Source organism: Galeopterus variegatus, unplaced genomic scaffold, assembly GCF_000696425.1.
Source record: "Galeopterus variegatus unplaced genomic scaffold, G_variegatus-3.0.2 Scaffold2932, whole genome shotgun sequence".
Classification (NCBI taxonomy): domain Eukaryota; kingdom Metazoa; phylum Chordata; class Mammalia; order Dermoptera; family Cynocephalidae; genus Galeopterus; species Galeopterus variegatus.
In genome coordinates this window covers 30,524-55,401 of record NW_007729043.1, presented here as the reverse complement: position 1 = coordinate 55,401, position 24,878 = coordinate 30,524, and the positions used below count along the sequence as shown (strand labels likewise).

The following is a 24,878-nucleotide window of genomic DNA, read 5'->3' as shown; positions in this document are numbered from 1 at the left end:
ACCCCCCCCCCCTCAGGAGAATCCCATCTTTGCCAGACTAGTTTCCGGTCTATGGCTGCATAGGTTGGAATTAGTGCAGGCAGGAACCAAGAGAACCAGAGACTGCCAAGTCAGATCTACACCAAGAGCTGCTGGAAGAGTGAGGGATAGATATGGAGAGTTGGGAGAAAGGCGGAGAAAAATGAGCCAGTGTGGGCTGGGTTTGGAAATTTACTTATTTTATTTTATTTTATTTTTTTCCTTTTTGTCTTTTTTCGTGTCTGGCAACGGATCGCAACCCTCAGTGTCGCGCCCGTGCCGGGCCGGGACCGGCAACGGGATCGCAACCCTTGGCGCTGCGCCCACACCTCACTCAGCCAGTGAGCGAGAACCGGTCTGTATGTGGGATCCGAACCATCGGCGCTCCAGCGGCACACTGTAGCAGTGCGCCACCAGGCCGGCCCTGGGTTTGGAAATTTAGAAGGAGGCTAAAGTTGTAAGAGTTTGAAAAGAAGCTGAAGAGGAATGTGATATGCATATACAGAGGGGGAGAGAGAGAGAGAGAGGACAGAGGCATTTTAGAAGGTTTGGAGGTTAAATGAGACTCCTTTACTGCTGTTTAGGAGACCTTAATAAAGCTTTAAATTACTTTTCAAAAGTCAGACTGTGCTTCAGCTTTATACGGGGTTGTATGACATAGAAACAGATGCTGGGAGAAAGCACTAACCTGCCTGTATAAGTATTTCAACCTATCCGTATAGTATCTCAGAAACGAGGTGACCAAAAGAAATATTTCACCAGAATATTTCCTTAAAGGTCTCTTTTATCAAGAAGAAAGTAATTTCCATCAAAGCATTTATTGCCTGCCAGGTAGACCTCACAAAGGGACAATTGTATCACCACTACAGAGGTCTCCTGCTGAAGAGAACTGGGAAATGAGTCACCATAACTTGGAAGTAGGTACACAGAGGGCTCCCATTCACCCTCGGGGCAGCCGAAGTTCCCCAGGTGGAAGGAGGCATGCATCTCTGAATTACCTGCTACCGAGCTCTAAACTCTTCTGCTCCTTCTTTAGGTTCTGCCACAGGAATGGGGCTGGTAGAAGGGCCTGTGGGTCTTTTGCCTTCCATATAACAGTAATTCATCACAGACTCTAGAATATGTTCTATATTAAACTGTGGGCTGGTGCTGGGGGGTGGGGAAGGGGCCAAAGATGAAATGCAGTCCTCACCTCCAGGGACCACTCCTGAAGAAAGGGACAGACAGACGGGTGTCCCAACCATGCAGTGCAGGGCTACGGAAACACTGAGAAAGGGCACCTGACGTAGAGGGTGTGGTCAGAGTAGACATCAGAGCACAGGAGACATTTCATCAGAGTCCTGAATAACGAGTAGGAATTAGCCAAGCAAGAGGGCATGGAGTTGGGGCATGGGGGGGAATGAAAAAGCCCTTTCCTAGCAGAGGGAATGTGCAGTGATTGCATGGCACCTCACACCCGCCCTGGTATTGTACTATCCTCATGTGGTGAATGAAGTGGCAAACTCCAAAAGGTGAAGTGACTTGCCCCAGGTCACGTATCTTGTAAGTAGTGAAACAGATTTAAACTTAGCACTGTACTCCTCGCCTCCCTACAGAAGGGTGGTCTCTGAAGGGGAACCCATTTCATTTAGTGGTCCTGGCGCCCTGGCCTCAAGAACACCTAGGGTGATTGCAAGTGCCCCTAACCATTCTGAGAAGGAATCCAAAGTATTAAAGATTCAAAGGATCATAGAAGTTTAGATAATCTTCTCCCATTCAGTTCTGGAAAACTGCATACAATATCCCTACACACACACACACTTAAGAGTTTCACAGTGAATATTAATGTACAAAAGGCACTGAGAAGTCCCGCAGAAAACTGATGTTAAACTTTGTTTAATCCAATATGTCTGAAATGTAATTGAAACCTCCATCCCACCCTCCCCCCGGCCTTTTTTTAATAACAATTATTAGCATCCCTCACAACTAGTGCTCCAGGAAACACCTTTAGGACATTCTATATCCAGTCTTCGTATTGTTCTGATGAGAAAACTGAGATCCAGAAAGGCTGAGAGCTGCCTTTGGATACCTACAAGCAGCAGAACCAGAATCTGATTCACCAGACTTCCTTCCAGATCAACATGCTCTCCAGTAAATCACACTTCAATATGTCTATTCCAAATCTCTGATATGTAAACAGTACACACAGCACATGAATTGATAACCTTGTAACTGTCAACTTACAAGTCATCCTTTAGAAAAATATAGAGAAATGCCTAGGTGAGAGCTGAGATTGTGCATACAAACTTCAAGTGTGTTTATATACCCTATCAATCGCCCTTGTCATGGTTTATACTAGTTATCCTAGGCCTGCTCACATCACTAGTTGTTTATCTTCATTGCCTTCCCACTGAAATAATAATACCAATAACAACTATTAGCTTTCTTTTTGCTCTCAACGTGAAGGATAACATTAATATATTGATGCAAATTTCTAGTGTTTATATTTATGCATTCATTTAAATGGAGACAAAGCTGAAGAAATCACTCATTAACAAGATCACAAACAAATCTTTGTACCAAGAAAAGATTGATAGATCAAATCCCATTATCACTAACTAAAAAGAAAATTCTTTACTTTAGAATTTGATTGAAGTCAAGTCCAAAAAAGGGGTAGCAATCTTTTTGTTTTTGCAAAGATTTATAATAATATTTGTTATATTAAAATGTAAGTTATGTTTGACTGGAAATTTTTAAGAGGTAATATACAAATTAAGAACATATTTCAAGAGCAGTCAGTATGCAACTTTGAACAGTATTTATGAATAATAACATGTTAGGAAAGGTCAATTAGGCTTTCTGTCTAAAAAGTTAAATATTCAGTGCCTGTGCTCTGTATTTGTTACCAAAGCCTTCTTTATCAGCAGGAAGAGGCAAATGATATCCTGCAAATGTTTTAAATGTGCTACTTAGCTTATCTTCCTGTATTAATGATCCTACGGCAGTAGTTATACTAACCTTATCACGGAGCACAGCAATAAGGGAAACCTATTGTGAAGGAAGAAAAAAAGAAACATTTCATTTAATCTCGGAAACTTTTTTTTTTTTTTTTTTGTCCTTTTTGAGACCGGCCGCACCGTGCTCAGCCAGTGAGCGCTGTGAGCACACTGGTCATCCCCATATAGGATCCGAACCCGCGGCGGGAGCGCTGCTGCACTCCCAGCGCCGCACTCTCCCGAGTGCACCACTGGCTTGGCCCAAATCTCGGAAACTTTTTACAACCTACCAATTTTCTGATTGTTGGGGTGGAGGGGGCAGAAAATAAAAGTTGGGTTTTTACTGGGTTTTCTTAAAATCTCAAAAAAGAAACTAGACATTTCCAAATGGGTGATTCATTAAACATCATACAATGTGAAGAGGACACAGATTAGATTGACTAAAGGCTCATTGTGTGAGTTCTGGGTTTCAGGGTCCACTAAAGAGCTCTGACCAGGAGATAAGAAGTGGCTTCTGAGTTTACTCGAGTGCTCTGAATTGCTCACTTATGGATATGACATTACCAAAAAATCCCATTTGCCCCTCATACGACTTCTGTTTCCTTCTTCATACAGTTTCTGTGTGCACACAGAGGAAATTCAAAGGCTCTGTCTTTTAATCCCATTTTAATTTTGACACCACCACCAAACCTGACTCTGAGACCCTTCTACCTCCTCTTCTCTCAAGGTGCTTGAGAAACCACCTAACTTTATGATTGAAATTAATGTTTTCATTCAACTGCAACTGCTTGAGCTGTACACACATACTGTCAGAGTGAACACCAGCCCCTTCCCATCCCTCAGCCAGGTAATATGCTTTACCCTTCTTTTTTTTTTTTTCATTATCCCTTTAATGCAGAACCGGGCTACTGATTACAAAAAGGCAGTTTGACTCCGGCAATAGGTCTTCTTCACTAATCCTCACTGTCATGGAAATTCCAGCTGCTACAAGAATAAGAGGCTCAATCCATATTTGCCAGCTCTAATATGAAATCTGTCAGAGCCCAAATTAATGAGTTCCAAATTCCTTACATCACGATAACAGGTTAAGACTGGTCAATTAATTACATAAATCCTTCCCGATTCATTGTGCATTTGCAGCCCAGATTGTGTCTTACATTACTCCATGACACCAGGCCTTTTGGCTCCTGTTGTTCCACAGAAAGGCCCCATTTAAGGGAGGCTGGCTGCCACAGCAAAATGTTAAATGTCACACGTTAAATTTGCACTTTTCTGTAATTGCTTTTGTTAAAAAAAAAAAAAAAAATTAAATGAAAGCACAGGGCTCCCAGTACACCGCTATGCAGAGGGCTGGGATTGTGCTGAATGGACCCAGGGCAGGCAAGTACCTGTGTTTTACCTCAAACAGTTTACACAGACTCCTCCATACCGGGTGTTCTGTAGGCAGTGGAACCTGGAACGTGCATATTTGTGAAAGTAAATGAAGTTTCCCTAAGATACATGGCAGCAATATTTACATTGGGAAGATTCTCTTCTTTATAAAAGAATTAAGGGCCAGCCCAGTGGTGCACTGCTGTAGTGCGCCGCTTGGGAAGCGCGGCGGCGCTCCCGCCGAGGGTTCGGATCCCACGTACAGACCGGTTCCCGCTCACTGGCTGAGCGAGGCGCGGGAGCAACACCGAGGGTTGCGATCCCGTCGCTGGTCCCGGTCCGGTACGGGGGCGACACTGAGGGTTGCGATCCGTTGCCGGACACGGAAAAAAAAAAAAAAAAAAAAAAAAAAAGGAAAAAAAAATAATAATTAAAATAGGATTCTTTACATAGCCAGTTTCCCTTGTCTGCCAGTAAAAGTACTAGATATATAAAACACTGTTGATCTATTCTCACATTTCCAGGAACGCATATTACACAAGTGAGTGTGTATTATACTTGTGTAGATCTTTGCCTTCAAAAAGGAAATTCCTGATGGCTTTGCTATTTGGACTTGTAACTGGTACACACCTAGAATGTACACACGTAGAATGACTGAGGTCTCAGAGGACCTCAAAACCATCCAGGCCAAACCTTTTCCTTTTAAAACATCAAATGTGCTTGGAATCACAGCTAGTTAGAACTCGACCTAGAATTGTAACCTCCAGATTCCTATCGCAACCTCTCTTCACCCCACTACATTTCTTTGTGGACCTGTTTGCACATATATGCTCTGTACCGAATACAACCCGTTCTGGTTGTATTTCCTGAATCATCTGATTGCGGGTTGCGGGGCCTGCGAATACACGAGCGAGCAGATGATGCTTCTAAGCACAGACTGAAACCTATGCAGGTTCTCTCCACTTGGGAGCCCTAACACCACGACACAGCCAGCTAGCCAGACCCAAGGCGGCGCGTTCTTGGGCAGCGGCGGCCGCCGCCGCACTGGCCCAGCAGCGCCACCCCCTGTCCGCCAGCGGCTTTGCACCCGGCGGTCACCGGCCTCGAGCTTCTCTTTTTCGGGGCGAAGAACACAGCTTGGCTTCTGGGTCCCCGGCCTCATGGGGCGGGGGACTTGTATGTTCCCGTTCGTACCCCCTATACACACACACGCACGCACACGCACTACACCCTGACCCAGGTTTCTGGACCCAGAGACACGCGCTTCTTCCCCAGTGGCCCAATCCCGCCACCAGGCGCGACTGTCCCCTCCCTCTCCAGACGGGAGGGGGAAGGTTGACGCGACGGCGCGCCCGCCGGGCAGGTTTTAGGCTCCTGGGAGGACGAAAAAAGAAAGGGATTACCAAATGTGTGCAGTGCTTATGCAGATGGCATTTGGACGCTGAGGTTTCTCTCCAGCGCCGCCGCGTCCCCAGGCGCTTGCGGCGCCACCCCCTCCCCCAAGCCCAGGCGGCTTGTAGTCGCCCTCTCTCTCGGGCGGAGCGGGGGGCTGGGGCCGCAGCGGCGGGCAAGCGTGGACAGAACAAAGACTCGGTTCAGCCCCAGCCCGGGGAAGGCCGCCTCCGCGGGTTCCAGCGCGGCCCACCCCGCCGCAGCCATCGGGCGGCAGGGTCCCCGCTGCACGTGCGCTCGCAGCTTGGCGGGGCCCTGGGGACCCAGACGCTCATCGGTGCTCGAAGTTGCCTCCCACAGCAGTCGCCCCCACCCCGACCCAATGCCCCTCTGCGTCAGCGTCTTATTATTACTACTATTCCTACTTCTCACGCAGCCAGAGCTGCCTGGGAATGCGGGGCCGGTGGGGCGGCCGGGCCGCAGGTCCGTGCGGTACGTCGCCGGCTTTTTGTGCCTGCGGTGCCCACTCATCACCCGCCGCCCCCCTCCACCCGGGTGTTTTTTTTCTTTCCGCAGCGCAGTTGCTATGGGTTACCAGGGCGGTTGCCATGGGTTACCGGCCCCAGGCCGGCTGGCTCGCTACCTGCCACCCAGTCGCCGTCGCCGCCGCCGGCGGAGCCACCCGGGAGGGAGGCGGCGGGAGCGCGCGAGTGCGGGACGCGGTGCGGGGGAGAGCGCGCGAGCCGCAGCCAACAGGCGGCCGAGGGTGCAGCCGCGGGAGCGCCACCGCTGGTGGGGTGGGGGGCAAAGCTATAAAGAAGGCCCCGAGGTAAGAAACTTGCAAAAACACAACCACAAGTTACGCCCGTGCTGTGCCTCTAGCAGCAAAGACAAGCGGTGTGGGGTTTTGGATGAATCGACACATCTCGTCGGGGGAGAAAGGGTATTTTCCTCTTTAGCATAATCCATTTGCATAGTGTCTTTAGACCAGAGTTTTAAATTCAGCACAAAATTGTAACTTAATTTTTTTTCTCTGTATCTTTTGAAAAGAAGTCTTTTGGAATTTTGGAGAAAGAGAAGGGGTCATTAACTGCCAGAGCTTGCGCAGCTAAAATAAATTAGTGTCCATGCACTGTTCATAACAATGATCTACCAAAGTTTCCAGTAAGAGTGAACAGCAATTGTGTCTGGCTTAAAGAGACAGTGGTGACTCGTTTGTAAGATGCATATGGCAAAGAATAGAGCCAAGATCCTCTGTAAATATACCAAATCTTAAGGAAATTGTTGCTTATTTACATCTTTCTAAAATTTTTGAACTCCACTCTATTAAAATGTATTAATTTCTTATTACTTTTACTTGCAAAGAGAATTGTATCTATGCTTTGAATGTCAAATTGAAATATCTAATTTCAGCATTTTGTGTTGGAAATATGTTTATGTATAATAAACTAAGAACAGATCTATATCCCAAAGAAAAACAAAATTGTATTGAAATGTTTCCTCCGTTGAAAAGATGCTGAATTGTATTCATAGGATACCAACGAAATAATTTAAATATTAAGAGGAAAACTATTTAGAAACAGAATAAGCTTTTGATATTTTTGTCTTAAAATTTTAGAGGCCTTTCATGGAAAAGTGTCTTCCTTTACAGCTCAAATACTGAAAACCTTATTTGTATCACAGCAGCTCAATAATGATGAATCCTTCAGGCGCCAAAAAAACATTAACAGTTCAAAACGTCCAATTTACTGTTAGATGCAATGGTAATTGTGGCTAGACTAAATGAATTTGTTTAAATTCTTAATAGTAATGGAAGAAAGTTTATCCTTTTACTGTACTATACTGGATATCATTTGTTCATATTTAATTATTCAATAAAATGTGAACTAAGCTTGAAAAACTCTGCCAAATATTTAATATCTTAAGGGACATTAGGTGTTTAAAGATAAACATTTGTGTTTTTCCCTAATAATTTTTAAAACTTGACATCTTAACTAGAATTAAATCACTTTCTTCCAAGTGAGACTTTAAAAGAAGCATTAAGTAACAGGTTGTTGACACCTTTGGGTTATATATAATTCCAGTCCTAAAACAAAATACATAAGCTGGCTTATAGGTGAATAACTTACCCTTTCAGAATTATCCAGGGTAATACAGTTTTGCATCCAAAATTAGAATTCTTTAAATTTGTCACATTAGAAATAGTGTTAAATAAACACCTATTTATATGTAAAATCATAAAAGCACCCCAAATTAGAATTCTTTCAATTTAAGTTGCATTACAAATAGTGTTAAATAAACATCTATTCTATTTAGTTTGGTTATGTAAGTAATTATTTTCTTTTTCCAACAAAAGCTGTATCAAAATACGCCAGAGAAAAATAAGAGACAAAGCAAGAAAACCATTGGGAGCTGAATTCATCTAAGTATCTCAGCTGCAAGAAATCAGTTTTAAGAAGCCAGTGCTTAAATATCAAAACAACCAAACCAAGTTTAAAAAGCCTCAAATATGTATTACTATAGTGAATATTAAAGCAAGTTTTACCAAAGTTCTTCATAAAAAATTACTGATAATTCAAAAGCACACTGAATTTAAGACAGAAGAAATATATTCTCTTGTATAAAATAAGTGATCCAACAAAGTTGACTTTTTTCATGTTTAATGTGAAAACAATGATATCATGAAGTTTACATACCAAATATTAGGCATTACTTAATGTTAGTTTTGAAGGCTATGTTATATCATCTAAAAATAATATGACAATTGGTGGCACAGTATATGCTTTTCAAAACTGCTGCAAAACAGAAATATTGTAAATCTAAATACATATTGCTGAGGGGCTGAGGATCACTTTTAAGTGCCCAGATGGCAAACTTTACATGTTAGCAAGATAAGAAATTGCTAAATCTTTTTTTTCCCTGTATTAAAATAAGGAGTCTTAGATGATAAAATAACAGGATCCAAGATACACTAAATCAAAATATTTACAGAAGTTCAGTTATGTTTTAGACAAAACTAAGAAAAAAACGAGAAATTAAAGAAAATATTCTTACTCTAAATTTAATTTTTTTCTGTTGGTTCTTAGTTTTCTGTTGGGTTTTTTTTTTTCTGTTGTTTCTTTGAAATAAGCATTTTAAAAACTTTTAAATAATATTTAATAACTCTTAAGCTCCTAGTTAAAATAAAAAGGCTGCTTTTTGTAGCGGTCTCTGCTACCCATCAATTAGGCTGGGTAATATTTAATTAAAGCAACAAGTTATCCCAGTTATGTGAAAATATCTTCCTGTTAGTTTCACATAGATGTTTTGTACCATTCAGCAAGGAAGAAGCTTGGATAATTATCTCAAGAAAATGCTGCCTCATCTGAAATTTGAAGTTCAAAGTAGTTTATCTCAGACATCTTATCTTTGGCACACTAAAAAAAAGACATTTTATTCAAATTATACCAATCTTCAGGTAGATGCCTAAAAAGAAAGGGCTTTTTAAAAATGAATAATTAATTCTGAAATTAGTAAGCTGACATCCTTTTCTATGGGAATATTTATTGGTAAAATTAATTTATTAATTTTTTTAAGATCCTTCTTCTGACTTAAAGTTACCACCACTGACACTGAAAGTTACCTAGTGATAAGAAACTTCACATTTATTTTAAACCATTAGCATGTAATTCCAAATACACAATGAAAATGAAAACAAATGATTTGTTTCCAGAAACCATTTGTTTAAGCTGATTTTCTACAATGAAAATGTATTTCTGAATCTATATATTGCAAGTAAAATTACTAGCACTATTTGTTTTTTCTAAGATGTAAACATTATTTTTAATAAGTCTCTATTCATAAGATACATTTTCCATCTAAGTGTGAAATAGAATACTGGAACGGTTAAATACTCTTAAAATATTTCAATCAAACAAATATTTCAACCAAAGCAAAGTGATTTGCCAGTGCAGGGGAGGTATTCACAAAATATCAGCCACATGTCTGGAGAGTCTGGTCCAATAGTGGTTACAACATCATGTATTCTATGTTTATCATAACACTGCCCCATTGATACAAGAAGGAATGCTGCGTCTTGATTTTAAATACTACCTATTTACCTGTCTTAAAATTGAATAAAACCAACTAGGTTTTTTTAAACATATAAATAATTTCATTTCAGGGCAGAACCTTGTTTACCAACAGTTTGCCTATAAAGGATAGTATTGCATTCACAGGCTTTCAGCTATACACAGAAGCGTGGCTAAAATAAGACAACATAAAACCACCACTAATAGCACAACATCTTTAAGAATTTAAATAACTACTATCATGACAGTGAGCTTTAGGTAAGAATATATTATTAGCAAGCTTTCTTCTCTATGACTGGACATAATTTGCTATTCCTAAAATAGTAACATTACAATTATTTTTCAGGATTCCTGAGGAGCGGTACTTATTTTACATCCATGTGAACTGCTGTCATCACTACTGTGTCCAAGCCCAGAGGATGAACTGGAAAAGAAGAGGGGGAAAATAATAAAAAGAGGAAATTGGTTTTCACAACACACTCAAAGCCTGAGTAACAGAGGAGAACTTTAATTATCTCCAGTCACAAAGAGAGACAGGAAATTTGGACTTTTAATTAGCCATTTCGAGTGCAGTTGGATATTTTTTTAGCTAGATAATTTAAACGCGAATAATTCAAGTCTGACTAAATGAAAGTCACATAATCAGAATGCAGATAATTGAATTTCTACTGCATTCATTAATTCAGCGTGGAGGTGTGTGAAGACTACTATGATGAGCTGTCACAGCTCAATAAAATCTCAGTCAATTAATTTTTTCATTATCTTAGTATTACATCAACAAAAAAGTGAAGTGTGCGTATATATCTACATACATGCATATGTGCACTGTGTTATATAAATACGTATACGTTAAATCAAAATGCAAGGAAATACCTTTCCGAATCATAGTCTATATCATTTTCTTTTTTTCCTTCTTCATCTTCTTCAGGGAAACGTCTATTCATCAAAGCAAACTTTTGAATTGCTTCTTCCACAGAGTACTTAGTCTGCCCAGAAACACATGCCTCGATATCTTCTGAATTCAGATGGCTCTGCAAGAAGAGGTGAAGCCTGCTATCTGAAAGCAAAAGTGCATTCTGGAGGACTCTATGTAAAAGAAAAAAGGAAAAATAATCGGTGAACAGGAATGGACAGTTATGGTAGGAGAGAGAGAAACATTAGAAATGTATCTCCAGGGGCCGGCCTGTGGCTCACTCGGGAGAGTGTGGTGCTGATAACACCAAGGCCACGGGTTCGGATCCCATATAGGGATGGCCGGTTTGCTCACTGGGTGAGCGTGGTGCTGACAACACCAAGTCAAGGGTTAAGATCCCCTTACCGGTCATCTTTTAAAAAAATAAATAAATAAAGTGTACACAACAACGTAAGTTTTTAATGCTTAAATATGAAACATCAATATCTAGTTTATTAGTTAGTGGAACTTTAGATATCAGATAGAAAAATCATGCATTTCACTTCCCACAACTAAATGTGTTAATTTTTTAAAAAAAGCTAAAAGAACTGAAGAAATTACAGGAAAAAAATGGAATGAATAGCGTCAAATTCTTTTCTGGCTTCATCTGATGTTAAAAAGTAAACAGATGCCTGACCCTGTTAACAGAATCTTGTATCACAACAATGAATAGCCTCCACAAGAATTATACAAGGGGACTTCAAAATTGCATCAATTATGGGCTCTGCCCATTAAAGGGATGAAAGCATATGTTAACTTTTATTCAATTATTTAGAAATTTAGGTGAGTGAAAACATGAAGCTCATAGTTAAGAACATCTGTTAAAAGAATAACTTCAAGGACATTTCTTCAATTTAACCATCTGTTATGACCATGTGGATTAATTATGGAAATATTTTGCTTATATAGTCATAGAAATTCATTCTACTTAAAAAAAATTTACTGCCAGCAGCCTGTCAATTCAGTGATCTTTATTAGATAGGCTGTCATGAAATATCAAAACTTTCAACTACTATTAAAAATTACATGAAAAAGTCAATACATTTCTCAGCATGTTCCACATTTTAAAACTTTACAAGTATGCTATGTACATAAGTACATGTTTAATAGAGATCACTTGAGAGGCACCTTTTTTTGAATACTTAAGGTTGACTAGAAATTTCCCCCAAATCTTCAGCGGCACTGCATCTCTGTTGTCAAAATAAGCAACGAAATAAAAATGATCCCAGTCAATTTTACCATACATACAATTAAAATATGATAATTTTGTGATAAGTACATACTGCTCTTCCCACATTCAAGATCAAAGTTTACAAAGATAGTACAGATTTGAACCAGTGCATCAGAACTAAACAGAGGATTAAAAACGATCCTGTAGCAAAATTTACACATGCTCAGATTCATATTGTCAGTGGATGTTTTTCCTGAAATTCATGGCTTAGAATAGGAAATTAAGTCAAATTATACCCTTATATTTAAACAAAAACTGGTTTTATCTTACTAGCAAAGATTTTGACTATGATAATTCAATCTCTCTAAATAGTTCAATAATGATATAACAGCAGACACTAAGACCAAACGTAGGGTACAAAACCAGAACACTAAAACCCAAGTACAGTTTTGCCTAACATGAGATTTTTCATGTAGAGATCTGTGAAAAACAGATCATGTATTTCAGACCAATAGAACCTTACCTTATATTCTGCATGTTTAAACAAGCAATTAGAAAAGCAAATCTCTTTTGGCCATTAATACCAACTTAGTTAAAATCCAAAGTCAGTAGAACACCAAATCCTTTTCTTCAAAATAAAACAATCATTTTTCAAGGAGGTAAATGTCTAAAGATGTACAGTGTATCAAAACCAAGATCTAAGGGGCTGGCCAGTTAGCTCAGTTGGTTAGTGAGCAGCTTGGTAACACCAAGGTTAAGGGTTCGGTTCTTCATACACCAAACAAAAAAAGAAAAACAAAATCTAGCTGTCACTTTTGATTCAATAGGCTTACAAATGTAGTTTGAGAAAATATTCTTTACTGGTCTACTAAAAGGAAAACTAAAACCTTCGTGCTTTTATAACACTATCTCAAGCAAAGCTACTAAATACTTCCTCTCCTCCTGTGTCCTCTGCCCTGGATCTTCCCAGAATATGACCATGTCACATGATAAAGATTAATTTACCAAGTACAAGTAGCCAAATAGTAAATCCCTTTTACTACTCTTCAAGATTTACTCCTTACATTTACAAATGTTTATTATTCTTGTTTTAAATATTTCAAATTAAGAGAAGAGTTACATAGCAAAAACCCATTACTATTATCTTGCATTTGCTGTGAAGTTTGAGCAGAGCATTTCCTGTGGCCTTCTGTAAGTGGTTTCCTGCCAACCATAGTACAGTAACTGTTCATAGGACTTTACTCACTGCTCTGTTTCTGTTGGAAATGTGTTTTATTTTCTTTATAAAATAATGGGTAATCTTTAAAATTGATTTTAGATGGTTTGAGGCATTACACCACAAAAGTAATGAGCACTAATGCCAATGATATTGGACACAAATTCATTTTAGCTTTATTTCATGTCTAAAGCAATTCTACTGAGCCTTGAACTGCTCACGCGCTGTTATTAACTTGCTAGCAACCTAACACATGGGTACAGCAAACAAAAGTGATCAGAGTCCAGGTTGATCGGGACCTCAAGGCTACTGTCCTTTTTCTTGAGCTATAATTCAATTTCCAATTTTATTGTACATTAGACTCATTATTTCCCAGTGTTTCTCTTTCCTGCTTAATGCTGCCATCTGGAGGACACACAGGTGAAGAGAGGGAGGCAGGCCCACCCAGCTCACAATTCAAAAGTGGAAAAAAGGATATGGCTGGGAAGGGAGTGAACACTCACACAGGCCCAGAGTTCAAAAAGTGTGTCTGCCGCTCAGCCCAGTTTTGGTTTTTGGAATCTCTATGTCTCACTGGCTAACTTTATGTCATCATACTCCAAGGGTCTGAGTTTTAAAAAAGCAAACATAAGTTTCTATATGTATTTATGCTTTTTGTTTTGTGGTCAGATATTTCATTCTGGAAATTAAAATGCAAAATTTGGGGAATGTTTTCCCATCTGGTTCAGTGAGCATAATTAGCTCACTTGGAGTACTATTTGGTTTACTATATATCAGAGTGTTGAGACTGCCATCATCATAATATTAAATCCTATTTTTCCTTAGTCATATTTGTGCCACATTTTCCACAAACAAATCTAATGCAGAAAATCAACTTCAGGGCCGGCCCAGTGGCGCACTGCTATAGTGCGCCGCTTGGGAAGCGTGGCGTCGCTCCCGCCGAGGGTTCGGATCCCACATACAGACCGGTTCCCGCTCACTGGCTGAGCGAGGTGCGGGAGCAACACCGAGGGCTGCAATCCCGTTCCCGGTCCCGGTCCGGTACGGGGGCGACACTGAGGGTTGCAATCCGTTGCCGGACACGGAAAAAGACAAAAAAAAAAGAAAATCAACTTCAAACTTAATGTAGAGTACTTTGTAAAACAGTCAATAAAATGTTATTTTAGAAGCCTCCATAAAAATAAATACATGATTTTCAAGCCATTATAAAAGGAACAAAATATAGACCTGAGAATTTTAAAGGAATTTCTGAAAAGATATTTAAAATGTAAATCAAAAGTTATTCTTTTCCCATAACAACTTTAAACAAAGCAAAACCTCTTTTTTCCCTGAATTGAACACAGATGAAAATCTGGTTTCCCTCAACATCATTTTATTAGGTGAATTATATATTGGTTTAGTTGAGAACATATAGCTACACAAAATCATTTAATCCTAACTACGGGTGTCCTGGGTCATCCAATATAATGATATAGATATATATACATATCTGTATAATGTGTGGAAGGTTAGCAGTTTGATGAAGAAAAAAATTTTTTTTAACTCAGCCTGTTTGCCTCTCCCCATGAAAAATAAATAAATAAAACCTATAAATCCTCATTCAAGACATTCATGATTTGTGCTGTAGTGCCCTCTGTTGAACATAAAGACTTATTAAAATTGTGTGTTTAAAACTGCTATAATGTTTCAGTGGTAGTTTTTTGTAAAAATCTTTAATAGTCCTTAAATTTTTTTTTTTCCTTTTTGTCTTTCTTCGTGACCGGCAACGGATCACAACCCTCAGTGTTGCGCCCGCATTGGACCGGGACCGGCCACGGGATCGCAACCCTCGGTGTCGCGGCCGGTCCGTATGTGGGATCCGAACCCTCGGCGGGAGCGTCGCCACGCTCCCAAGTGGCGCACTGTAGCAGTGCACCACCGGGCCGGCCCAATAGTCCTTAAATTTTTAAGAAATATAAAACTATAACACAAAAGTCTAAATTGTAGGATAAATGTGGTTATATTAATGGGAAAAATTCAGTAAAAAGAAAAGTTGGATCCCATTCATTAATAAACCTATTCAAACCTAAATTGAAAATCCCATTCAAATCTAAAATCCCACTCAAACCTAAAAAATTAGTAGGAATCCCGTTATTCCTAGTTGGAGACTTACCAACAAAGTTTATAATTTTAGTCTATAATTTTCTCTTCCCATAACTATTAGAAGTGACTTTCAATTTATAATTAGTCAGGGGAAAGAATACAAAAGAGACATTATAATCAAGCCTGAAGAAAAATGAATATATTTGAAAAATCTCAGTAATGCTGACCAAATTTAGCTAGTGTTTAAGAGTTCTGCTAATTATAAACTTGCCAGTTCCTGGGATTAATACAGTATCTCTACCTTTCCTATAGTTTCCTTAGGAAACTATAGTATTGTGATAATACCCAATCCTAAGATTATTGTAAGTACTGAAACAAACATGTAGCAAGTGTTCCATAAATGGTAGAAATTGTTCTTATTTGTCACTCAAAGAAACAATTTACTAATTACTCAACAAAGATCAGCCTGGATATGTACTTCTCTATTAAATATGTTATTTCACAAATAACTTTAAAATTTTAAAAAAAAACAGTATATACACAAACACACATACAGGAAGACATTTTGGTTTCATAGGGTTTGAACATATATAGTGCTTCTAGTTTATAATTTTTTTTTTTTTTTTTTTAAAGATGACCGGTAAGGGGATCTTAACCCTTGACTTGGTGTTGTCAGCACCACGCTCACCCAGTGAGCTAACCGGCCATCCCTATATGGGATCCGAACCCGGGGCCTTGGTGTTATCAGCACCACACTCTCCCGAGTGAGCCGCAGGCCGGCTCCTCTAGTTTATAATTTTAAAAACCAAATTTTAAAAATACATGCCAAAAATCTACAGTGAAAGTATATTCCACGCTTTAATGCTGTGGTTCCTAAAGTTCCTCTACAAACAAGGTACAAGCTATTGATGGGTCGCCCTACTTAATGGGTAACAAGTGGAGCCTCAGAGGACGTTAAGCTGGACACAGTGCTGAGATGCATGTCGCATTTGGTTTCCCAAATTGGCCTTGGGCTGGAGTGGGGGAAGGGCACCAGGGGCAATGACATGGAAGGCAGGTTGCTACTTCTACACAAAGGACAAAGAACAGGAAGCTGCACATCAGAATCTGAGGGACACAGAAAGGAGAGTGGGGAAGATGAGGGAGGCCACAGAGTTTAGGGAGGCCTGAAGCGAAAGTGTGGTATTAGAGACTCCTTGCTTCCTTCAGCCATAAACCACATAGAAGCAGCAACTTTCATCTTTAAAGTGAAACTCATTAGCTTGGAGACAAATGTCCACATGCCATAGTGAGACAAATAATATCACAAGAGAACCCAGTGTCTGTTCCATGATTTGACTTCTGGATGTAATACAGATCCAATTTTAATGAATTAAGCTATAGCCCTTGATCCACATATAGCTCTTCCCACTAGAATGGAAGCTTCAAGAGAACAAAGACTTGTGTCCATTTTGTCCAGTCCTATCCTCGCGGTACACAGCCCAGCCCAAAGCAGTCACTTAATAAATATCTGTTGAATGAAGGATTGCTGCATGGTTTCCAGGGTCCTTTCCAAGCCATCATCTGAACAACACGATTCAGTGAGATTGGCAATGCATGGGTTATATTATCCCATCTATAGCAAACCAGGGCTAAAAGGAATTAAATGACTTTTCCAAGGTCATGTAGCTAGAAAAAAATTGGGAGTCAAGATTCATGGGAGACCTGAAACTCAGCTTTTCAATGAGTCCCTGAACCAGGACACTTTCCACTATGATATCTGCATCAAATATGACCAGCAAACAGCCAAACAATACATTGTGCAAAAATAACCTAATGTGGGGCCGGCCCGGTGGTGCACTGGATAGTGCGCCGCTTGGGAAGCGCAGTGGCGCTCCCACCCGAGGGTTCGGATCCCACATACGGACCGGTTCCCGCTCACTGGCTGAGCGAGGCGCGGGAGCAACGCCGAGGGTTGCGGTCCCGTTGCCGGTCCCCGGTCCGGTACGGGGGCAACACTGAGGGTTGCGATCCGTTGCCGGACACGGAAAAAGACAAAAGACAAAAAAACAAAACAAAAAAAAAACCTAATGTAAGCATAACCCTGCTATGGCTGAATAACGCTCATTGGGTCATTAATTTTGGTAGATCCTCTGTGGAAGGAAAGCTTATGTTCAAAACAATGGAGTAATTCCTAGTCAAAAACGCATGCCCGTCCTTTAACTAGCAACACAAATACAGAGACATGTGCTATCCTTTGACCTCAAATAAGGTGACTTCTCTACAGAAGACAAGCAGCTCCCCAGTGCTGGCAGGGACTGTGGGATTCAGCCACCCCTGCCAGGCCTCACTGGAGACGGCCTGGCTGCAGCATCCCCAGAGCAGAATCTGGAGTGACAGGCTGCTCTGCAAACTTGAGATGCATCAGCCACCTGGGCCTCGTAGAAGTGACAATTAAGATCACAGCTTGTTCCCAAAGGGAAAGGGCAGAAAAAACTTGACTAGATCTTTGTTCTGTCATACCCAAAAGAATACCACTGGAATGTTTTCAGAGGATTTGTCTCCACTAATCCGTTCTTAGGGTCTCTTCTCATTTTTATCCCTCAGGCTTCTCTTCCTTTCCCTACCTTCCTTCAGTTTATAATCTTGGATCTTTCTGTATATCTCTATGACCCCTTCAAAGGTAAGGCACTAAGTTAACCTAATAGAAATAGATATTAATATTCATGTGCATACTTAATACCCAAACCCTTTTCTAGTGAGCCATGTGGGGAGAAGGCAATATATTTTTTCAGGCTAGCTCTAAGGTCCTACTTAGTGAACTCAAAAGGAGATGACTTCAGGTCCTGAAGCTATTAAAAAAGAATGAGAGTCCAGGAGACTGGGCCCTGCCACTAACTAGTAGTCATATGACTCAGCCTATTTCCTTACCTATAAAATGGGAAATTAGAAAAATAAGCTCAAAGCTATTTCATGTATAAGTGCATTAAATAATAACAGCCAACATATATATGCCAGACACTGTTGTGAGTGCTCTGCATTCATTAACTTAGATAATCCTCAACAATCTTATGAGGCAGGTGCTATTATTGCTCAGTTTTATAGACGGGAAAACACAGGCACAGAGGAGGTAAAAGACTTGCCTAAGCCCCCAATTTATAAAGGGGCAGAGCCAGGATTTGAACCCATGCAGCCTGGCCTCAGAGTCTGTGTGCAAATCAACGTGCTACACAGCCTCCTGTGGAATAGGTATTCTAGCATCCCAAAGAGTGAGGAAAGAAGGGAAATCCCAGTACTGTGAGTTCAAGCAGCTTTAATTGCAGTACCCACCGTCGCAGAGTAATCCAGAGTTAATAACCCACTGAGACTATTCAAATGCCACCAAATACTCCTTTATAAACATTCCCTCCAAATATTAGAGTTGAACTATCCATTTAGAGGAATTCAGAAGGGTATTAGCAGCCCATCGTAGAGCTGGTTTTGGTTTGTCAATCCTAAATGTCATAAATGAAAACAGTTTTTAAGAAGTGCCTTTTTAGGGCCAGCCCGTGGCTCACTTGGGAGAGTGTGGTGCTGATAACACCAAAGCCACGGGTTTGGATCCCTATATAGGGATGTCTGGCTAGGTCACTTGGGAGAGCGTGGTGCTGACAACACCATGTCAAGGGTTAAGATCCCCTTACCAGTCATCTTTAAAAAAAAAAAAGAAAAAAGGAAATGCCTTTTTACAATAAGGCACATTTGTTTCCTTGCAAATTTTACTTTTGTCAGCTAAACTCTCAAGTAATTTGGATCTGCTTTATAGCTTAAGGGACCATGTATTTATTACCCGACTCAGTTAGTTAATTGTTTTCCTCCTAGAAGATTTGGTCCCAAATATGTACCATATGATGTGACCACAAGATGGTGCTCTAACATAGGGAATGAACTACTGAGATTCGCTCTAGAGCAGATTATTAGCATTTCAGAAACTAATATTCTCCCACATAATCGCTCAACTCTTGCAAAGCCCTTTGCTCACATCTCTTCTCTGGACACAAGAGTTTCCGTACACTTACTTTCGGAGGAAGTCTTCCAAACCCTGACGACGCTGATCTACGTGCTGGCGATGATCGCTCAACTCTTGCAAAGCCCTTTGCTCACATCTCTTCTCTGGACACAAGAGTTTCTGTACACTTACTTTCGGAGGAAGTCTTCCAAACCCTGACGACGCTGATCTACGTGCTGGCGATTGTTCATGTTGAAAAACAGGTTTTTAGATGGAAGTTCTGGCAGTTGTCTTATGGGAAAGGAAAAAACCAACACATTTTAAAATGATAAAATTAAAAAGTAGTTTAAAGAAATCCTTCAAAGTGAAGGCAAATTATGCATGATGATAATTATCACATAGCTATTATATAATTATTATTATATATTACATAGTTTATAATAAGAGTACGAGGAAATCAGTTAACTTAAAGGAATACCCACCTTTAAACATTTCTGAGGTCTTTCATGGTCAATACCCATAAAAGTCGGTAAAATTCAAGTGATAAATTTGAAATTCAGATGCAGTAACTACAAAATTAACTGAAGTTATATACTGCAATCAAGAAGAAACCCTATAAAATCCTTCCTATCCTATATGTCCTAATGCATATAAATTTTTAAATATTGAATATAGTAACCAAGTCTCCTCAATATAATCTTTAAATCACTTACACCAGCAGTGCATTACTCTGGAGTCTCTGCCTCAGCCACACAAATTCTCTGTATCTTCTTCGTACACAGGACGTTTTCATTGTAAAACACATGCTATTAGTCTGTACAGAAGAATAGAAAAATATGAGCCTCATCTGAGGAAATAATGCCTTTCTTATATCTATAACTTGCAGTATGATTCCAATATTCACTCTATAGAGACCACCAGAAATATATTTACATTATGCCAGTACTCTGAAATCTTGCATGTAACCCACCAACACAAGAGCCCTGAAGACAGCTGGGATGACAGCAATGAGCGGTGTTGTCCTGGAGCAAGGCGTGACCGGCCAGTCCCTGGGTCCTGAAGAAGCCTCCTGCTCACCAAACTATGAGCATTGCTTTCAAGGATGAATCATACAAAATAAGTAAATCCTAAAGTACAAATGACCAAGAAGAGCTCAGGGTCACCCACTGCACTTTCACACCATCCACACAGTTGGAGGAGTCTGGGGATTAGACACCACCTCACAGACTGTTACATCAGACGTTGGTCTTCACGTCCTCAATGTGGCTATCCCTACAGATCACACAAATCGCCAGGAATCCTGAAATCAGTTTTTAACTAGAGGACAGCACCTCCCTTCTCTAGATGTAGGAGGGAATGTGACCCTCATTACAGAGCAGTGCGTGCTGCACGGGGACAAGCAAGTAGACCCAAACTCCAGTCCTGGCTCTGCTGTGACAGGGCAAGTCACTTAAATTTCAGTTTCCTGAGTAGAAAAACAGGGATGAACTAGTACATACCTATTTCACAGGGTAATTATGAGGACTGATGATAAGCACTTGACAAATGTTATCTATTGATACTAGTAGCAGTTACTCAACGTTGAGTTTCCTTCCAGCCACCCTAAGGCAGACTTGGAAAAAGCCACCTGCAGCATCCCCATCCTAAGCTAAACTGCAATGCTTCTCCTTTGGGTAATCACAAAACAGGTAAATATTCTCCTTTGGGTAAAACAAGAGACTAGCAAATCTTTGTGTCTCCTGGTTTTTAAAAATAAGAATATCTCTATTTTCTGTATTTATTTCAAAATTCTACTCCATAATACTTAAATTACCAAATGAGAAACAATTTGGTTTTGCCCCCAAGATTTGTATTATTTCAGAAAGTATTATTCTATCACTTAATAAGCCCAGCAGTTGTTTCCCTTGGGAAATCTAAGTAATCATGTGCATTAGTTTTTAAACTGTTCCCATGAAATGTATGCACAGTTCCTGGTATTCCTGAACTTTATAAACTTCAGAAAATCTCAGAATGCAGATGTCAAGAGAATCACCCCCAAAGTAGCCACTGCTCTAAATCCCACCAATCTTGACACAATGGCAGCAAAACACACTGGAAGGAGCTTGGGGCACAATACCATTCTCTGGGCGGATTTCAGAGCACACCAGGGCCTCACTCTAATATGCTCCTTGGGGTCTAAGACAGCAAGGCATGTCACACCTGAATTACTGCCCTAACGAGGCTTGGACAGAGATCTTCTCACTACCCTCTCCCTAGACAGTACCAGACCACTCTGCAGGCAGACTAGGGATTCCTGACATCCAGGTAGAGGCTGGGTCAATTCAAATCACCTTTAATTTCTCTGCTCACAATCACTGTGAATGTCGATAACTAAAGATCTGCCTGCAATCTACACCAGACTAAGGTCCCTGTACACTCCTGACATCCAGGTAGAGGCTGGGTCAATTCAAATCACCTTTAATTTCTCTGCTCACAATAACTGTGAATGTCGATAACTAAAGATCTGCCTGCAATCTACACCAGACTAAGGTCCCTGTACATGAGTACTTCTAAAAGTTCATGGAAAGATTTGTATTATCTTTCATTTCTATTTTTCCAAGAATGTTTTAAAGTACCCACGTCTAAGTCCTTCCCTTGCAGGACAGGTTCAGAAGAGTATATATGATGAACTACTCAGCTCTACAGTCTTCTAGTTTAAAATCCAAGTAAATGTTAAGATTTCAGAGTTGCTTGATATCATTTCCCTTGAGGTTAATTTAAACAAGTTAAACACCAGCTTCTCTACCTGCAAAGCTCTATGGGGATAGTATGTACGAGAGGCCGATTAGAACTCTCTAGCCCTCCGTCCACTTCTAATTGTATGACAGGCGGAAGTCTCTTCAGGATTAGACAATACTGAGATCACTAATTGATTAAGTTCCTCTAAATCTATTTGCTTGTTTCTGCTATCCACTAAGCCAAGAAGATGTATTCACTGTCAATTTATGAGCACTTCAGAGAAGTGCCAGAACACCACCAAATAATACTGGTGGAACCCATCATTTCTGGCTCCAGATGGAGACTTATGAATTCATGTCACACTATTTATACTCATATAGCACAGAAGAATCTATACGTTCATTAACTCCTGAGAATAATTAAATTTCACGCCTACCATACAGTGTGTGTGGTAAGAATTCACAGATTTTTAAAGAGAAAACTGAAAAGCAACTAAAGAATTTTATTTCAAATGCTTATTCTTATATGCTCATAATTTTCCACAAAGAACGTATCTCTGGTGTGAGCTTACAAATAAAGGCAAAACAAAGTCAAAATATACAGTATATCCTGGCAATGGCCTGCAAGATGATCATCAAAAAAGCTGTTCTGAGTTTTCATTTTATTTTCTAATTTGGGGACCATTGAAAGAAAACGGGGGAAAAAAGGAGAAAAAAGAAAGTTTCATGGCTGGTATTTGTGTGTCCAATATGCCAATTTAACTATTTACAATGAGAAGATTAAATGATCATTTGTACATTGCCTAAGGCTGCTTTTAAACTATAACAGCAGAAATAAGTAGTGGTGACAGAGACTACATCGTCAGTCCACTAAGCTGAAGATATTTATTGTTTACCAAAAAAGTTTGTTGACCCTTGTTCAAAATGATCCCAAAAGACTACACACTACACAGTTCAAGAGACTGTGATACAGTAGTATCCAAACGAGGTGTATCATCTCTAGTTGCCTACTTATCACATTAATTGCTCAGAACTGAGACAAAGGAAATTACACATATTCATTTCCTTTCTGATTCTATATACAAAACACTGCAAGCCTCTTTTCCAGAGAACGCTACCTCCTCTCAAAATTTAAGATTTCTTGGGCATTATATTATCCAGAAATATGCAACAGCAGATCATAAAGAAATATCATTAATGAGCTATAAATACTCTTTAACCATGAAATTTGGATATATTCACATTTTCATACATGAAGGCAGAAAACATTAAAATATTAACATTAACAAAAGTACAATAGAATTTCAAATAAGTAATTTTTCAACTTTAGGAACCGTTTTACTACTTCATTTAAGATACCAGCATTAGTTGTGATCATTAAATTTAGTTCTTTGAATCAGGAAAACTTTTACAAATTTTAAGTATATCACAGTGTCTCATAAAAAACATACACTAAAAATTACTGTTTCTATTGACTACTGACTGCATACTTACATGAATACATATCTCATAGTCAATATAAGAATGCCAAAAGTCCTCCTTCTGAATCCTAGGATCTCGAACCCAGACACTTACAAATTCCTGTAATGGCATCATAAACAAAGAAATATGTTTCAGAATTGCAAGTAGAATTGGAGAGAGCTGAGAGATGACTGTACTAAAACCAAAACTGAAATGAGTTTTAAGCAATGTGTTTGTAATCCTTTAAAAAACAAGAAGTAAAGTTAATGAATCAGGCACCATAGGCAAGTCCAGAAAACACTTTTGCCACAAACGGAATGTTTAAAATAATGCAAAACTGAGTGGGGCACACTGTTAGATAGTCTTACAGGTTATTTTGAGACAAATAAGAAAATAAACTCTAAAACTGCTTTTTCATTTTTAATCATGAAAAATAGGTTCATATTTTTCTCAAATTTTAAAAGTGGTCATTTCTTACTTTCCTTGTCTCTCTAAATTAAAACTACAGACCCTGCCTGGTAAATCGCTTCCTAGGACACAAATAAGAAATGCTAGCAACAGTCATGTGAGAAGTAAGCAATGAGCATTGAAACTGACTTTGTGCCTGCAACCAGCCTCACGAGAATAAGCAGAAATAACTTATCAATGGAAAGATGCACATCTTCTTGTACACAATGTTTTTCTGTCTTAAAAATATATTTCCCATACATTAAATCATTTCATTTTCATAATATCCTTGTATTATAGGTAAAAGTTAGAGAGGTTAAAAAAAACATACACAGTGGATCAGTTTCTTTCTTTTTAAAAATCATAAGAATAGGAAATATGGGGTAAAATTTAAAACTACTTTTCAAAAAGTGCTCTTTGCTAAATAGGTTTAGTTTAAAAATATGAAGACATACAGCAAAAAAGTACTATGTTTAGCGTGATAAATTTTAAAGTCTAACATATTTACTCAGTGATCATAAATGTGCTAAGTTTAAATACTTTCACTTTTTGTTAAAATTGGGGCTTCAAGGCTGAAATGCAGGCATCTCTTACTGCTTTATTTTGGCACATCTGAGAGGCAGGCTGCAAACACTCTAGAGTAAGAAAGATCATGGGGTTTCTAGACAAAGAAAATAGACATAACAAAATGCAGATAATAAAATGAGAGTTTTCAATACAGATGTTTTAAAAGCAGAAAAACAGTCCACATTTCCTGAAAATAACTTTTGCTTCTTATCAAGTGTCACCTTGTAAGGCAGCATACACTTTGTTCTAGCATTCGAGACTTCTGTCCCACTGCTTATCCTCAGTATATAGGAATTATGACTTAATCTTCCAAAAAGTCTTTTTTTTTCTTTCTTTTTTTTTTTTTTTAAGATGACCAGTAAGGGGATCTTAACCCTTGACTTGGTGTTGTCAGCACCACACTCTCCCAAGTGAGCTAACCGGCCATCCCTATATAGGGATCAGAACCCATGGCCTTGGTGTTATCAGCACC

The 24,878-nt window shown here is 39.4% G+C and overlaps 1 protein-coding gene across 1 annotated transcript in view; it reads right to left on the bottom strand.

The window, feature by feature from the left end:
- Positions 1-8,399: 8,399 nt before the first annotated feature.
- The window catches only part of SNX10 (sorting nexin 10), a 31,155-nt gene continuing 14,676 nt past the window's right edge, over positions 8,400-24,878 (bottom strand). The window contains exons 2-6 of the mRNA XM_008583489.1: positions 23,426-23,512; positions 19,928-20,028; positions 19,407-19,505; positions 10,700-10,912; positions 8,400-10,250 (exon numbers count right to left, since the gene is read on the bottom strand). Coding sequence (XP_008581711.1) covers positions 10,169-10,250; positions 10,700-10,912; positions 19,407-19,505; positions 19,928-20,028; positions 23,426-23,512 — 582 coding nt within the window. The 3' untranslated portion in view covers positions 8,400-10,168. The remainder of the gene's footprint in view (positions 10,251-10,699; positions 10,913-19,406; positions 19,506-19,927; positions 20,029-23,425; positions 23,513-24,878) is intronic.